This window comes from Panicum virgatum, chromosome 3K, assembly GCF_016808335.1.
Source record: "Panicum virgatum strain AP13 chromosome 3K, P.virgatum_v5, whole genome shotgun sequence".
In the NCBI taxonomy this organism is placed as follows: Eukaryota; Viridiplantae; Streptophyta; class Magnoliopsida; order Poales; family Poaceae; genus Panicum; species Panicum virgatum.
In genome coordinates this window covers 1,445,392-1,463,438 of record NC_053138.1, presented here as the reverse complement: position 1 = coordinate 1,463,438, position 18,047 = coordinate 1,445,392, and the positions used below count along the sequence as shown (strand labels likewise).

At 50.0% G+C, this 18,047-nt stretch overlaps 1 protein-coding gene and 1 pseudogene across 1 annotated transcript; one reads left to right on the top strand and one right to left on the bottom strand.

The window, feature by feature from the left end:
- Positions 1-9,091: 9,091 nt before the first annotated feature.
- LOC120696629 (cytochrome P450 94B3-like) lies at positions 9,092-10,786 on the top strand. The gene has a single exon (XM_039979596.1). The coding sequence runs from the start codon at positions 9,142-9,144 to the stop codon at positions 10,693-10,695; it is 1,554 nt and encodes a 517-aa protein (XP_039835530.1). The 5' UTR covers positions 9,092-9,141; the 3' UTR covers positions 10,696-10,786.
- A 177-nt stretch (positions 10,787-10,963) lies between these two features.
- On the bottom strand, positions 10,964-16,825 carry LOC120700325 (annotated as a pseudogene).
- Positions 16,826-18,047: the final 1,222 nt, after the last annotated feature.

The window sequence follows — 18,047 nt, the reverse complement described above, 5'->3', positions numbered from 1 at the left end:
GGACTTCCCCGAAGGCTTTGAAGACGGCAAGTTCAATCCCATCCTTTGATGCATGTTTCTGTCCTAGTTTTTATAAACACAACCCAATGGCCTGTTTTATAAATTGCATATGTTTTGCTTGCATGAAAACACGGTTGGATAGCCACCCCTTGATTTGTGATGACCATTCCTTGACCACCTAGATTAATGTCTGATTTTGCTTGGACGTTAATCGATATTAGAACGCTCAGGACTTTACTCATAATATGCTTTATTTTATAAAGAAAATGTGTGCGTGTGGGAAGGGATAAAATGTGGATTTTTGAAAGATGAGTATGGGCGAGATGGACGGCATTTCTGTGTGAATTGCCGATTGGTGTGCTTATGCCTGTGTGGCAGGGCAAAGAAGGGAGTTATCCATCTTGTCGCATTTAAGGACCGAGTTGGTGTGTCATCTCACCTAACTCCACTATCGTGCAAACCACTCGACCGTTGTATGGGCAACGGCGTAGCATAAATCCCACTAGTTGGTGTGATAGCCATCAGGAGAGCTGAGAGCAACGGGTGACTAAGGAAAAAGGGATAAGCCCAGAGCGACTTATGCCCGGTTGTACCTAAGTGAACGGTCAATGACCCCTTGGTGCATCCCGTGATGGCTAATCAGGCTTAGCTATGGTGGGTAATGGCTATGTTGGGATCTACACCGACACGACGGTGTTCGAGTTGTGGTATCCTACTTGTGGGTAAAGTTGCACACCTCTGCAGAGTAAAGAATCTATTCGAATAGTCCGTGCCCACGGTATTGGGTGAGTTATGGTGTGGTCACATAACTAGTGTTTCTTTGGGATGGGCTGGTGTGAGTTGTTTTGGAATTGTGTCCGGCAGTTGTGCCGTGTGCTACGACGGACGGGGAGTCCGGTAGCAGTTTAAAATTTGAAACTCCGTGTTACCCCAGAAACTGATTTTCAAAAAGGCTTTCCTTAAAATAAACCCCTGCATAAAATATCGTGTTTCTGCAAATTAAACCGTAACCTTATCCTTGATTTACCTATGCATATTATTCTGTTGTAACCCCCTCCGTGGGTGTGGTTGAGCTTGCTGAGTACGTTTGTACTCACCCCACTCTTACTTTTTACAGAAGAAGATCCAGACTTCGTTCCAGACGACGCCGGGTAGGGTTATCGTTCTACACCCAACCTTGCCTGTGGTGCCGGCCCAGTTGAGATGCCTCCGCTGTCGCAGTACTCTGAGCCTGTGGTAGACCCTATGTGGTTTGCAGTCTGGTGCTATGTCGTAGCTTGGTTAGTTATTATCATCATCTGTATCGAGTGTCCGCCAAGGTTTGTAAGGTTTTGAACCATCTGATGTAATAAATGTGGCATCAGCCTCCTGGGACTGATGTTTTGTATCACATTTAAGTCTTCTCTTATGAGGGGACGCTTCACCAACCTAGTACAACACGCATTGAAGTCGACTTAATCCCAACCCCAATCCCAGCCCATGCCCGTGTGCGCCTCGTCCAGTAGATGGTGTAGTGCTAGCCTCGCCGTCGGTCGGGCCACCGTCGGTGGGAATGGCATGCCACGGCGCCGCGCCGGCCTCACTGGTGGCGCCGCGCGGTGTCAAAAGACAGGAGTCGCGGACAGTCCATCTAGGAGGGCCGGACAGTCCGCAGGTCAGGTTAGAAGTTGTACAGAGACGTTGTTGTTTCTGATGGTTTCACAGAATTGAACTGCGGACGGTCTGCTATTGGAGAGCAGACGGTCCTCTATTGGAGAGCGGACAGTCCACCGTAGAGTTCGAAATTTGTCCAGAGACGATGTTGTCTCTGGTGGGTTTTGCAGGAGTGAACTGTAGACGGTCCGCTATTGGAGAGCGGACAGTCCGCTGTAGAGTCTAGAATTTTGTCCAGAGATGTCGTCGTCTCTGGTGGATTGGCAGAGTGAACTGCGGACGGTCCGCCAAGGAGGGCCGGACGGTCCGCCGTAGAGATGAAAATTTGTCCAGAGGCGCGTCATTGCCTCTGGTGGTTTTGCGGAGTTGAACCGCGGACGGTCCGCTATTTTGGAGCGGACAGTCCACCCTATAGTTTTGAAGTTTGTCCAGAGACGTAGTTGGTTCTGGTGGGTCTACGGAATTGTACTGCGGACGGTCCGCCATTTGGGCGCGGACAGTCCGCAAGACATTGCTTTTTTTTAAAGTATAGTGATTGTATAGTTTGAGTTGCACTCAATTATTTCATATGCATTCGTGTAGCATCTGCAGTTGAGGGCACCGTGTATGAGGTGATTGCGGCATCGCAGGAGCAGCTGGTGCAAGCCCAGGAGGAGAGGCGTGAGAACCCGGCCCAAGGGCCGTCTGACCCTAGCTCTGAGCAGTAGCCCGAAGGCAAGCCCCGGTGCATGTCCTATTATTTTAAATTTATGACACCTATATATGTCTCTATTACTTGCGCATTAGGTTTAGGAATTGTTTGGAACCCTTGTTGCATGATTCTTAGGTTCCCTTGAGTTATACTAGTATGTATAGGACGGTAGAAATGCTATGCTTAATGGTTTTCGATAGAAGTCGAGTGATTTCTTGTCACTCGCGAGATATAGGATATTTAGAAGTTGAGTAATTTCCGGTTACTCGCGAGATATAAGATCTATTCGTATTCCAGTACATGAGTATTGAATTTGATATGGAACAAGTGGAAAATGTATAGGTATTAGCCCCGTCTATGTCGCTTAAGGACCGGTCGTTGTCGGCAGTGCTGATCGGGGATTGAATTGTACTAACCGCATGCCGGGAGTAGTAGGTAGTCGAAACCGGTAAGCTGAGTACTGCTTTGCTTCGAAAGTACAGGAACCCGCACCCAACTCCTGGGGTAGTCGAGTAGTCGCGGAGAAACGGGGTTGCATATGTTTACTTTTGGTGGTCTCATGTTGAGCTCGGCTGACCATATGTCGTTGGGCTGGTTCCTGTAGTTCGAGGCGGGGAGGGAAAAGTTCGGTGCGTGGGGTCTGACGGGGCTTTTGCGTGCCGTGTTGGTTAGGTCCACCTTGCAAGGTTAAATCGAATCGATTCGCCGTGTCTCGCGGTTATGAGGACCTTGATCTCTTTGCTGTATCGTAGTAAAATGTTAGAATGTGAGTTATATATATAATGTTGAACACATTGAATTATTATTGATTGCACCACCATGTTTGCTATAGTTGGCTCATGCAAATATTGGATTAGAGTCAATTTATATAGAATCTGGGGCTAAAATAATGAAAGTAAGGAATTACTTTAGTCGCTTTTTCTACAAAATAAATACCAGCCAAATGCCCTGTATGTCTAGATATATGGGCTAAGATATACCCACTGGTTGGGTAAGTCTTGCTGAGTATTAGTTGCTCAGGGCTTTTGTTGAATTATTATTTCAGGACACATAGACATAGACTTCTGTTCTTGCTGCGTTAAGTTCATCCGTCGGGACGCCGAGGGATGGGAGGTTGTGGAGCCAAATACTTAGTTAGGGGTCTCCTCGGTGTACACTCGTGGTAGATGTAGGCTTTCTTCCTCTATGCGAACATTAGTTTCGGCTTTATAAAGTTTGTAAATTATATATGTATTCAAACTTGGTTTGTAAAAATTTATGGCAGAGTTTTGCGGATATTGCTGTATTTTCAAATTTATGTCGTGCTTATATCATCTGCGCTCACCTTCGTGTGGAACTATTGGTGTTGTTTTGATCGAGAAGTGGGATGAGAAATGACTGTCAAATTAAACCATTAAGTTAATGCGTTTAATGTGTTCAAATGATGGCCATTACGTTTAATTGAGAGTTTTAATTAGACGGTTTCGTCACAAATCGTTTGACGATGTGATCTCACGCCGAGTCCAACAGGTGGGCGTATCGCTAAAGGATACCGCTGATCGGGTACTACTGGGCGGTCACAACATTGTCTGGCTTCAGGCGCGTCACGCTCCTGCTCCAGCCGATCAACGCTCTGTTGGCGACCCCGGTTTTTTTTCCCCTGATTCTGAGTAGACTATCAGTTGTTTCCTGCCAGCTCATGACTGTTGTGATGAGTATTTTTTGGGGCGTGGCAAACTGACTAGAACTGTAGGGGTAGTAGTTTGCACAGCTCTCAAATGTTTGGATGGTGTTAATGGATTTTAATTGATAGTAGGAGTATGTATCTTGTGCTATTTTCTCATTCTGTGCTAGGGTACAACTTGCAATTATGCCAAACGGGGCTCGTTGTTGTCACGGAAAGCTTTATCATGTTTTTTTTTCTTGATGAAACTAAAATTTATTATTCATGTTATCAAAGAAAAGAAAACTTTATTCTCATGATGAAAACTTGAAAATGATAATTTCAGGCTCATTTCTCCATGTTTAAGCGAAATCTCTATCCACGTCATGATGCACGTGCAGCAGTTCTCTTCACTCTGTATGGCGTATGCTTGTATGCTTCGAGTCTTGTTCAAACCTTCAGTCGATGGTGTAGGCGATGTCCCTGAGCGCCTCGGCGTGCTTGTGCCCAGTGGCGGAAGCAGCAGTGGGTCTAGGGGGCTCCAGCCCCCCTAGACCCAAAAACACCATGGAGCCCCCCTTCATTTTGGAGAAGAAAAGATGAGGAAGAAGGAGAGGAAGAAGAGAGAAAAGAAGAAATCAGCCCCCCCTTTAAGAATTTCTGGATTCGCCACTGCTTGTGCCAGTGGCGACACGAAGACGTCCACCCCTCCCGCCGCCTTCCCCAAGCCGGGGATGCCCGTCCAGCGGGGAATGCGCCGGCAGGATCCCGGCGAGCCGCCCGCCGCACCCCAAGTCCAGCCGGTGCAGCTCCAGGTGCAGCCAGCTGTCAGCCACCACGTCCGGCAGCAGCACGTTGTCCTCGTCCCCGAGCACGGGCTCCAGCTCCTCGCCGCCGTGCCCGGGCAGCGCCCCGAAGTCCACGAACGACTGGAAGTACCACCGGAGGTGCGCGGACACGGTCTCGAAGGTGGTGTACTTGTCGTGCGCGCGGGCCTTGAGGTCGCCCGTGAAGCGCAGCAGGAGGTTGGCGATCTCAGAAGGGTGGACGCGGGCAGGGGGCGGCCGCGGGGCCGGAACTCGGCGCCGCGGTGCTCGAACTCGCACCGCGTTGGTGGGGTTGGGCGGGGCGTAGGCGAAGAGGACGATGACGTGGTAGGCCGGCGCGACGAGGTCGAAGATGGTGGGCGGCACCTCCGCCGACGGCTCCGACGGCAGCGGCGGGACGGGATGACGAACGTCCGCTGCACCTGCACGTCCATGTTAAGCGTTTGTCCTTGTGTGATTTGAATCACGGCGCCCTTTTTTCGCAGAGGTGATCGTGCCGATGGATGCTGGTCTATATATAGAAGGAAAGATTCCACTGCACGCACGCCAGTGTCTCAACGTGTGTATATGTGTCTACACTTGCAATCGGTTTGGAGTGTGCATGCATCGTGTCAAGGTCGCCGGCCGTGCATCGATCTGTGGATACTCGTAAATGCGTGTGGGCATGCATGCAAGGAGGCGCAGTGCATGCACGCAATGGCTGACAAGTTGAGAGCTTGGTGTGTGTGAGAGGATGAGCATGCAAGCGTCACCTTGGAGCAGCTGGGCAAAGCAGTCTCATTTGCACGGGGGACAAAAGCAGAGGGCAGGGCACCAACCAACCAACCGCGGCATGGCTACGTTCAGAGGTTGAGCTTGACTGCTTGAGGCTTGAGCAGAGTCAGACTTGTGTTGGACATCATGCATGGCGTCGCTCCACGACCACCACTGACTTGTTGACTCTTCTCCGCCCATCGAGGGCCGCGTACTGCGTGCATGCTCGACGGGCTCCCTGTTGGGCTGGCGCAAACTAACGGACTCCCACCGTTGGTTGAATTGGGCCTAACAGAAGGGCGCACCTCCATCTCCGTCAGTCACGCCGCTCACTACTATCATCTCGGTCAGCCCCGCGCCGCGGCCTTTTTTTTTTCTCTCTCTCGAAAAAAGCATACTCCTATGCAGCAACTCCACCGGTAGGAGCAACTCCGGTGGACCTTCTGTCTAGCTCTCTATTCTAAATTTGAAGGATGATGAGATAAAAACAAATAAGGGAGGTCTCCAAATCTCCTTCCACACCCTAGGCCGGAGCCCTCCATCTGTGGACCCCACTCAACAGGTTTTTTTGCTGGATGGATGGATGGGGGCTGAAATATATAAGCTTTTGCCGGACATGGATGCATTATTTGGAGGCTGTGAGATGGGCCAACCCCTAAAAGCTATACAAGAGTTGTGGTTTGAGGGCCATTGCTGGAGATGCTCAAGCTGCACCTGAAGCGTGAATTTCACTCTTGTTTTGTTTTACCCGATAGAAAGAACATCATCATTAACCATTTGGATGAACATTACAACATCGGGGATGGTTCATTTTCGGAGCCTAAACTTTAGTCTATGTCACATCAAAGAAAATCTTAGTATTTAGAAGTATTAAATAAAAGTTATTTGCAAAACTAACTGCAGAATCCTAGGACTAAACTGCGAGACGAATCTAATGAGCTATATTAGGCTCATTAGATTCGTCTCGCGAATTAGCACTCAACTATCAACAAAATTTAAAAACAGATTTTATTTAATACTCCAAAATGATAAGATTCCTTTTGATGTGATATGGACTTAAAAAATGTCCTTGTAAACAAACAGCACTGTCGGTACCCCAGGACTGGGGTACCCCCTCTTGCTGTGTCTAGGCAAGGATCTTGTAGTTATCATTAACTACATCCAAACAGCCGGACCCCTGCGGTCCGGAGTCCTGTTCTCCCAGCAACGGCCCGGACCGTTCCACAGTTGGGAAAGGTCCGGAGACACCACGTGTCCCGGAAGAGGCAGGAACTCGTGCGCAAGCAGCCGGGGCTCCGGACCTCCCAAGGAGACCGGACCCCCGCAGGGTCCCGGACCCCTCATGGGGTCCCGGACCCCCTGTATAGTAACCGGACCCCTCACTAAGGGAAGAGATCGACGCCCCGCGTCGGGGTGATCCGGAGCCGCCACGTGTCTGCAAGACATGGCCGTTTGGGTTTCCATACCAACGTTCACCCACCATTGCAGTTATTGCGGTAGGTGAACGTCTGCATTGATATGACAGAAGCTGAGGCGTTTCATTGATCAGGGGATACTATTGATCGCGTATTACCAAGGCAGTGGAGCCGCTGGCGCCGCCCATACTGCGTCTGCCAGATGGATACGACGGCTCAGCTTCGCCCATTATGACGCTACATAATAGCCTCAGCAGGCCACGCCGCAAGCTACGCTACTCCAACGGGCGCCTAGTTGACGGGACAAGAAAAGACCCCCCTGAGTCAGGAGAGCAGCAGTGTGCATATCGGAGGAAAGATTCGCTACCACTGTAGCCACAGTCACGTTGGGCCCACCTGTCGGGGCACCAACGTCCTATGTATCCGCTCCCCCTTGATCTATAAAAAGGGGGGCGCCGCTAGAAAACCTCAGGCTGGGCAAGAGCCAAGGCCAGCAGAGGATAGGTTCATACACACCACCAAGAACAATACATCTCCCAGTGGACGTAGGGTATTACGCTCCGGCGGCCCGAACCACTCTAAATCGTGTGTTCTTGAGTCCCTTTCTCAGCGTAGATCCAGTCCCATCGCCTAGTACTTCCCCGAGTACTCCCTCACTGGGAATAGGCGGGTGCGTTCCGCCACCCGGCTGTGGGTACCCCTAGAGCCCCACAACAAGCACCGCATTGCCTGACTTTCACTCTCTAGCTAAAAGTCACCTGGGCTGTGTTTAGTTCCAAAAAACTCCCTCCCAATTCCAAATTTTTCATCACATCGACATCACATCGAAATATTAAATATAGCAAATGACGCATGCATGGAGCATTAAATGTAGGTAAATAAAAAAACTAATTGCATAGTTTTGATGTACACGACGAGAAGAATCTTTTAAGCCTAGTTAGGTCATGGTAGGACAACAATTACCACAAACAAACGAAAAGTGCTACAGTGTCCGATGTAACTTTTCGCATCCTCTTTTCCCTCCATCTAAACACAACCCTGTTAGCTATGTCACACTGCAGGCTGAAATGTGACCTGAGTTCATTCGAATAGTGTGTGGCTGACCAAGCTACCAAAGCCTGGTTTAGTTGCCTCCGTAAATTTTTTGAAATGAAATCTTTTCATATTTGAAGTATTAAACATAGATTAATCACAAAATTAATTTCAAAACTCTTTTGTAAACTACGAGATGAATTTATCAAGACTAATTAATCTATCATTAGCACATAGTTACTGTAGTAGTACTGTAGTAATTTAATGTCTAATCATGGTCTAATTAGACTCATTAGATTTGTCTCGTAATTTACAAGCAAAATATGCAATTAGTTTTTAATTTTGTTTAGATTTAATACTTCATACATGTAAGATTCTTGTTCGATGTGATAGATTTGGGATTTTGATTTTTGCAACTAAGAGGGTGTTTTGGAATAGAGACTTAAAAAAAGTCCCAGGGACTTTTTAGTATTTAGAAATATTAAATAAATGTTAATTATAAAACTAACTGCAGAACCCTGGGGCTAAACTGCGAGACGATCTAATGACGTTTTCTTAATCCATGATTAGCGAATGGTTACTGTAGCATCACTGTAGCAAATTATGAATTAATTAGGCTCATTAGATTCGTCTCGCGAAAAAGCACTCAGCTGTCAAAAAAACATTTGTAAACAGATTTTATTTAATACTATAAAATAGTAAGATTTCTTTTGATGTGATAGAGACTTCTGAAAAAAGTTGGGATCCAAACAGGGCTAAACAAGGCCCAAGACGATCCCTCTGTCCCCTCCATCATCAGAAGGTTCCGACCGAAACATTTCCTATCCTATCCTTATTTGGATTCTTAAAGAAACACCAAGTTGCCGTTCCTTGCCCTGCAATGCAAGGTCCTATCTTGATCGGCAAGCACAAACAACTTGCCATGTGACCACCATCCATGGACATGTCAGCTACACTCTTCAGAATACTTTAGCATCTTCTTCACTTCTTCAGCGTACAAGTCTGGGTTGGATGCTGCAACTTCCCCCTGCGAGATGCAGAGTATATATATATAAGCTAGCAGGCACACTCGTCCCTCTCATACACACAGGTCGACAGCAAAAGATACAAGATACAAAGTCAACGGCAATGGCCGTCCCAGAAATGCAAAGCTCTGCTGCACTCTCCCTGCTGATCCTACTGCTTCCCATACTACTGTACATCTCCTGCCACCTCGCAAGAACTCTGGCCAAGAAGAAACCCACCACGCATGGCCTCAAATCCCACCCTCTCCTCGGCCACCTCCCGGCGTTCCTCAAGAACCGCCACCGCTTCCTCGACTGGTCCACCGAGCTCATCGTCGTCAGCCCCGACCACCGGATGGGCTTCTGGATCCCCGGGATGCGGACGGGCATCGTCACCGCCAACCCCGCCGACGTCGAGCACCTCCTCCGCGCCAACTTCGCCAACTACCCCAAGGGCGACCACGCCACCTCCATGCTCCGGGACTTCCTCGGCCGCGGCCTCTTCAACTCCGACGGCGACCAGTGGCTCTGGCAGCGCAAGAACGCCAGCCTCCAGTTCGCCACACGCTCGCTCCGCAGGTTCGTCGTCGAAGTCGTGCAGGCCGAGGTCGCCAACCGGCTGCTCCCGCTGCTGCGGCGGAGTAACGCTGGCGGCGACGTCCTCGACCTGCAGGACGTGCTCGAACGGTTCGCGTTCGACGCCATCTGCATGGTGGCGTTCGGGCACGACCCGGGCTGCCTCGCCGACGGCGGCACCCTGGCCGAGGCGAGGTCCGACTTCATGCGCACGTTCGGCGAGGCGCAGGACCTCATCGTCGGCCGGTTCCTGGAGCCCATCGAGGTCTCATGGAAGGTCAAGAAGTGGCTCAACGTCGGCACCGAGCGCCGCCTGAAGAAGGCCATCGCCGACGTCCACGCGTTCGCCATGGACATCGTCCGCGCCCGGCGCCGGAGCGCGTCACCGGGCGCCCGGGACGACGACGTCCTGTCGCGGTTCGTGGCGAGCGACGACGGCACCCACAGCGACGACGACGAGGTGCTCCGGGACATCGTGCTCAGCTTCCTCATCGCCGGGCGCGAGACGACGTCGTCGGCGCTGACGTGGTTCTTCTGGCTCGTGTCGTCGCGGCCGGACGTGGTGGCGCGCATCGCCGCCGAGGTCCGCGCGGCGCGCGAGTCCGCCGGCACGCGCGCCGGCGAGCCGTTCGGGTTCGACGCCCTGCGCGGCATGCACTACCTGCACGCCGCGCTCACGGAGTCGATGCGGCTGTACCCGCCGGTGCCGATTGACTCGCAGTCGTGCGCCGCCGACGACACGCTGCCCGACGGCACGCACGTCGGCGGCGGCTGGTCCGTGACCTACAGCGCGTACGCCATGGGGAGGCTCGCGGCGATATGGGGCGACGACTGCGCCGAGTACAGGCCGGAGCGGTGGCTCGGCGAGGACGGCGCGTTCCGACCGGAGAGCCCGTTCCGGTACACGGTGTTCCATGCAGGGCCGAGGATGTGCCTGGGGAAGGAGATGGCGTACGTGCAGATGAAGTCGATCGTTGCGAGCGTGCTCGAAGAGTTTGTGGTCGACGTCAAGGAGGATGCCGCCGGCGGCGTGCCCGAGCACGTGCTCTCCGTGACGCTCAGAATGAAAGGGGGCTTGCCTGTGCAAGTAAGGAGGTGCTGAATGATCAAGAACGTCATCTGTTTCATACTTTCCTGTCTCATTGGGATTTGTAAATAGACTTTGTTATATTTATTTTACTCTTCTTTTTTGAGTTTCATCTCTTGTGACTGTTAGGATAAGTTCAACCAATAAAATGAATGCTTGATTACTTCTTAGGAGAAGTTACAAAGGAACATATTTCTCTCTAGCTGGGAAAGAAAAAGAAAAAAAAACAATGCACACATGTACAACTGAATAATGGCATCAAAATTCCACTGCACTACAGACACAGCCGCAAATGTTGCACATATGGTTAAATCAGCAATAAGTATTCAAGTTCTCAGAAACAGCCAGCACTTCCGAACAGGCCCAGAAGGCCAGAACTGTATAGATCAGTTTAACTGCCTTCTATCAGGTTCTTTTTGTCCCCAATAGACAGTTCTGTATCAAAAGAACTGGATTTGATCAATTGACATGCATGTCTCCTACTTCTAGTTATGATAAGGTGAAGAATAGTCTGTGTAGTGCTTCTCATATTAATATATGGTCAGTTACTCATTATGTTCATCATGGGTGAAGTATTTAGGCTAATGTCCTAAACTGCATGGGTGAAGTATCAACTGTCCTGCATGCCTAGCTCTGAGTGCTATGAGGAAGCAGACCGATTTTCTTACCTGCAGAACAATCCAAGAGTTACCAGTGAGTAGCTTCTAAAGAGAAAACTAAAGCAGGAAGCAGATGGGTCCATACCAAGAGCCTCATAAAATTGCTTGGAATTGGTTCATCAAGGCCCAACAATCTCGACCTTCAACACTTGCATACCTGATTACCTCTGGATCCATCAATCTATGACTTTACATTTCAATGTCTGTCACTATGCAGCAGATGAAAGTTTCTTTAGAACAATCAAACCTATTTACCAATTATAAGAGAGAGGGATTTTATTAATTGATCAGGAACCATAACTGAGAAACTAAGACAAGATTATTTTACCTTCCTAGAACATCTCAACTGGATAATTTGTCATGCTAATAACACTGGTGCTAGTCTTGAAATTCAGTGCTGGAGGAAATTGTCTGTCAGCAATATTGATACCCAGTTGCTGAAGTCAAATTCCAAATAACGGTCACACCTTGTTTCCAAAAGCCAGGCAAACCATAACTTCATGAGTCAAGAACAAACAATTCTCTGATCCGGTTGTTGTATGAACTGAAACTCCTTAGCATATAACTGCAAGACCCTATAGACCTCAAGGCTAACTGACTTAACTACATGCTGATCAAATAATGTCTTGTACCTAAAGATTATCTCGAATTCATCCTGCTGAAATTCATTTGGAAGGACGCCCCTCCAGTTGCTTGGTTTTCCAATAGAACAGAAGCCATAGAGTAGGGAGAGGAAGGTAACAGGGTCTGGGGCATAGCCTTTTTTAGCCATCTCATCTTTCAAGTTCAGTGCCTTCTCAAGCATATTATGTCTACATAGGCTAAAGATAATAGAATTGAGTGCTGAGATCCTTGGGTCCAATCCGTCAGAAACCATTCCCTTGAATGCATCTAAAAGGGCACTCCTGTTATGAACCTTAACAGTGCTATGGGAGGTTAGGTTGATTATACAAGGCATACTGTTTGTGAGCCCATTAACTAGATTGTCGGTACCCTGCAACTGGGGTACCCACTCCTACTGTGCCAAGACTCGCGTAGTTATCCGTAACTACGCCATAAGGAGCTGAGCAGCCGGACCCGTGGGGTCCGACTCCATCTCACCGGACCAACGGTCCCGGACCCGCTTCCCGCTCGGGGACGGGTCCGGTGTCACCACGTGTCCCAGAGGTGGAAATGCTCAGCACCTGTGGCCGCGGACCCGGACCCCCGCAGGTGGGTCCGGGACCTCCACGTGCCATCCGGACTCCCGCAGATAGGTCCGGGACCTCCACATGCCTATCCGGATCCCCGTGAGCTCTCGGCTCAGCTAGCTGCTCAGGAGGGGTCCGGAGCCACCACGTGTCACGCAGACGCGGGCGCGGGCGCAAGCCTTCCGCTGGAAGCTCCCTCACCCACCCGCATTAAGTGTGAGTGGTTGAGGCGGGCTCTGCTGCCGCTGGGCACGGGGCAGCTTTTGTCAGTCCACACTGTGGATCGCCAGTTACCGAGTCGGCTCGTCAGTTACCAAGGCAAACATTAAAGACTCAGCGCCGCGCGCATGGGCGACGAGTCATGATGACCAGCTACTGACTGGAGCAACAGTGCACACTGCTACAGTGGACTGAGTCAGTAGTTCGGCGCTTCATCATGATCTCGACGCGCGGCTGCAGAGGCTAGACTCTACTCTGACAGGACAGCTCAAGACCATCCCTGGTCAGAAGCTACGCACGGAAGCCGACGACAAGATCTCCGGATCTGAGGCATTGAAGGCCAAAGTGTAGTTTATAATACATCGCCGGGTCCACATGTCGGGGCCCCGCTCAGTGTACGTGCTCCCTTTGGACATATAAAAGGAAGAGCACGCCCGCTAGAACAAACATACACATAGGCCAAGGCCGAGACGCTCGAAGGCCAGGCAAAACATACACACAGGCCAAGGCCGAGACGCTCGAAGGCCAGGCAAAACATACACACGGGCCAAGACTCTCACAACACAAGCTCGGTTTCACTCCGAACCACCCTGCTCTCAACCTCTTGAAAGCGCAAGCAATACAACACACAGTGGACGTAGGGTATTACGCTCCGGCGGCCTGAACCACTCTAAACCTGCTGTGTTCATCGCGTTCTTCCACCGAGATTGGGCTAATCCTAACTAACCCCCGAGTACTCGCCCTCTGGGTTTAGGCGGGTGCACTACGCCACCCGGCTGTGGGTTTGCACACCACGACATAGATAATGGAATGTAGCATCATTAGGAGATCAATGATTAAGCAGCATGTTTTCAAAGTAGGCTGCAGCTTGGATTACTTTCTCTTTCTTGAACAGACTACCAATTAGAATTGTGTAGTGTACAACATTGGGAAATAGACCCTCAGACTGCATATTTGCAAATAAATCTTCTGCATTGTCTGTATCGCCTAACTTGCAGTATCCACATATTAGTGATGAGTATGTAACAATATTTGGGCTGCATCTCCGCTTCATCATATCACATGTAAACCTAAGGGCAGCACTTATATTACCTTGTTTAGCATAGCCATCGATAAGTGTAGTATATGTGAACTCATCTGGGGTGCACCCAGCCTTTCTCATGCTGCTCATGCACAGAATTACCTCGCCCATCATTCCAAACTTACAATATCCCTTTATCATAGCATTGTAGACAACTACATCAGGACAGACACCTTTTTGCTCCATGAATTCAAATATTTTCCTCGCATAATCAAGATTCTCACTCCTAATGAAACCGTCAATCAAAGTGGTATACACAAATTTATCGGGCTGGACATTCTGCTCGAGCATCTCTGCAACAAGGTTCTTAGCTGCAGGAAGCATCCGTTTCTTGCATAGACTTATATATGTTAGCATCAGGCATCACCTGTCTCTCTACCATCTTCTCGCAGACCATCAAGGCCTCATTCAGCTGCCCAGCAACAACAAGCCCATGAATTAATGCTCCAAATGTAACCACATCCGGAGTATGCCCTCTTCCCATCATTTCCACAAGCAAATCTGATGCAACCATCACTTCTCCACTGATGCAGAAGCCATGGATCAAAGAAGTATAGCTTAACTGATTCGGTTCCAACTCCCTCCTAATGGCCTCCCTCAAAAGCTGCACAGCCTGTCGAACATCGCCTGCCCGGCAGAATGCTGATATCAAAGTATTGAACGTGACCACATCCGGGTCACACCCACTTGCAAACATTAGCTTCAGAACAGCCATTGCCTGTGATGCTGACTGCCATTTGCACAGTGCATCAATCAGAGTGTTGTAAACCTGAACATTGGGGCACAACCCTTTCACCCTCATTTCCTGAAGTAAGCTCCCAATCTTCTCCAGATCACCTTTTCTCCCAAGCCAGTTGATAATAGCACCATATGTCACCACAGTTGGCAGGAATCCCTTCGTCTCCATATCGCCCAAAAGCAGCAACGCCCACCCAATGTCCCCCCGCCGGCAGTATCCATCGATCAGCACATTGTAGAACACGACGTGAGGAACGCACTCCGCGCCCCACCTCGCCTCAATCAGCTTCCTCCCCTCCAAGCACAGCCCCCGGACCATCACGCAGGTGCTGTAGTTATCCGCGCCGCCGTCCTCGGCGAGCATTTCGTCATACAGCCTCCGGGCGTCCTCCCAGCGCCGGCGCTCCACGAGCAGCCTGAGCAGGCGGTTGCAGTGCCTCGGCTCCGGGAGCGCGCCGTGCAGCTCCCTGGCGCGCGCGCACGTCTCGGCGGCCTTCCCGTCCATCCCGGCGTCGGCGTAGGCGACGGCGAGCGCACCGAGGGTGGCGCGGCGGGGGGCATGGAGCGGAGAGCGGCGTCGAAGCGGCGGGCGCGGGCGAGGAGGCGGAGCAGCGCGGAGTGGGCGAGCGGGGTCGGCGCGTCATGGAGGTGGGCCCGGTACCAGGAGAGGAGCGCGAGGGCGAGGTCGGGGTCGGCGAGGGAGGAGACGGCGGCGGCGAGGCGCGCGTCGGAGAGCGGGGGCGGGCGAGGAGGAGGGTGGAGGCAAAGCGCGGCGAGGCGGCACGAGTTGTTGACGCCCCAGACGCCTGACCTTCATCGTGGCCGTCCAATGGCGAGGCTGCGAGCCCTCACCACATAATCCCACCGTTCACGGGTGGCATACTTGATGCAAGCCCATCTAAAAGATTTGTAAAGCAGAGATCGTCACCAAACTTGGCCCATTGCTAGCACTTCACAGTTGCTAATTAAAATCCAGAAAATCAGTTTGATGCTTCCAACAACATAAAAAGTTCATTTGTACACAAAGAAGTGAGGTCCCACATATCAACGGACGACATGAACGACACTGATAAGTGTTGGGAATCCTACTGTGAGCCGAGCACATTGGATCGCCGTGCCTGCAGATCTCCTCTGTCACGGCCCCATGAGAGATCACAACCACCCGCTCACCTGTTAATGTAACAGGGTTAAAAATATTGGTTGAAATTTTGCGACATACCCAATATCTTGGTTTTATTAGTGGAGTCCAATTTTTTTACCAGCCGAAATTGATTTTTAAATATATTTTTTCATCAAAAAATAAAATAAAAAATCCTGAAATTCCCGATATTTCGTTATCGGCAGGGTCCGATATTTTTTTTACCGGAATTAAAAACCCTGAATGCAAGCTTTGACAGAGTTAGCAGTGCTAATAATGCGCAACTTCACCTCGACTTTTATCTGCTGCAATGAACTCAATATAGAGAGAAACAAGAGGGCGATCTGAACCTCAACATGTGAATCGGTCATCGGTGCTTACCCTTGTGCTTCCCGGCTATTGCCTTCAAGCAGGAAACGCTGCGCTCGGAAAGTTGATCAAGTCTCTTCCCACCGCCCTATCAGAAAGGAGACCGCTAGTTAGTAAAACAATCAACAGGGGAAAGGGCTTCCACAGATTCAGAAGGATGTAAGGTCGCTTTTTGCACAAATTTGCAATAAGCATGTGGCTGTGGCGAAATGGTAGATTTTTCCTAGTGTTTTACTGCAACAAAGACTAAGTACAATTTTGAGAGGAGAATGGAAGTTAGTTACAGGTATTCCTTGGCTTCTGTCACAGGATGAGAAAGCCTTGTAAGCTTCAGTTCTGAACTTCTGATGGCGTCGTCAATCTTCATACCTTGGAACAATCCCAATGTGCCTTCCTCTCAGTGCCCGATCAAGCACCACCTAAAACAAACAGTAGTTCGTTTATTCAGATAAAAATTTAGCACAGACTAATAGTAATTCAAGTTGTTCCAGAATATTCATACTTTAGATACACACCAAGCTGCTGCGATCGTTTGCGCAGTCTGGCAGCACGCTTCAACTTAGAGGAGAAGACCGCAGCTGGCTTGGCTTCTTCTTGCTGCGCCGATCGGACGGCTCAAAACACCGAATTACAATCCCGCAAATTATAGCATTACCATGGCAGCTTGCTGCCTACCAGTTTCTTTCAGCTCCGGATTCATCTGTCGTCCCTGTGGGTCTGGCGGATGGTAGCAGAGTGGTGCAAGAAACATGGCCCCATCTATATCATTGTTTGTGATTTTGGTGATTGAGTGACAATATAATTAATGAGACTAATAAGTTTGTAAGATCACATTTGTAGAAGTTTTTAGGTCCCATGGATATAATTCAAAATGTCCAAACTACCATCAAGACGCAATGTTCAATCCATCGTCGAGATGCCATGTCCAACCCACCATCAAAATGTCAAGTCCAATCCGGCGTAGAGGTGCCAAAGTATAGCAAAAATCTGATGGTTGCCGGATACACCAACGCCCTTGTATCGGTGCATTTGGTCGAGCATACTGAACTAAGTGAGGAAAACTCAGTAGCACCGGTTTAACCGACGGGTCACTTAGAGGCATCGGTGCATTCGACATACCATTGTCCAGAGACGATGTCAAGTGCGCAGCAGCCAGGCCTTCAGCACCGGAAGAATTGATGCCCACCGGAGTAACGCATCGGTGCAATGACGTCAGCAAGAATTGATCAAGTGCAACGGCTACGAGAAGATCTTGTATCACCGGAAGAACCGACGCTTAAGCATCGGTTTAACCGATGGTCCCAGGATTTGTTGCGGCTGTGTCAGAGAAGCCAACGGCTACTTCAGAGCTCGGTGTGACCGGAAGAATTGATGCCCTAGCACCGGAAGTTCCGATGCCTACGCAGAAAAGTGCCCAACAGCTCAAACGGCTACTTCGAGTTTGTTGGCTATATATATGGCATCTCCCGGTCATTTTGGTGTTGCTGGAGTTCCTAGAAGTCTCATACACATCCAAGAACACATCCAAGCCATCCAAGAGTAAATAGATCAAATTCTTAGGCTTAGCACATGCTTTGTGAGTGTTAGTGGTAGGATTAGCTCTTTAGAGAGTGTGAGAGCAAGGTGTTGTGCCTTGTGGCTGGTTCAAGTGTGAACCAACAAAGTATTTCGGGGCACCGTCCTCTTGGAGTATTTGGTGGCTCGCCGGCACGTCATCGACCCTCCGGCTTGGTGTGGAGCGACGACGACAACTTTGTACGGGGGACATGGAGACCCCCTCTCCTTTGTGGGCAAGTTTCTTAGTGGAAAGCGGGATCAAGGTGACCGTGATTGTGTTCACGGAAGAGACTTGATTGCCGGAAGCAATACTCTTCGTGAGTACTTCAACAACGTGGATGTAGGGGCGTCTTTGTGGCAATCCGAACCACGGGATAAATCTTCGTGTCGAGAGTTTGCTTTTTCGCATCCCTCCT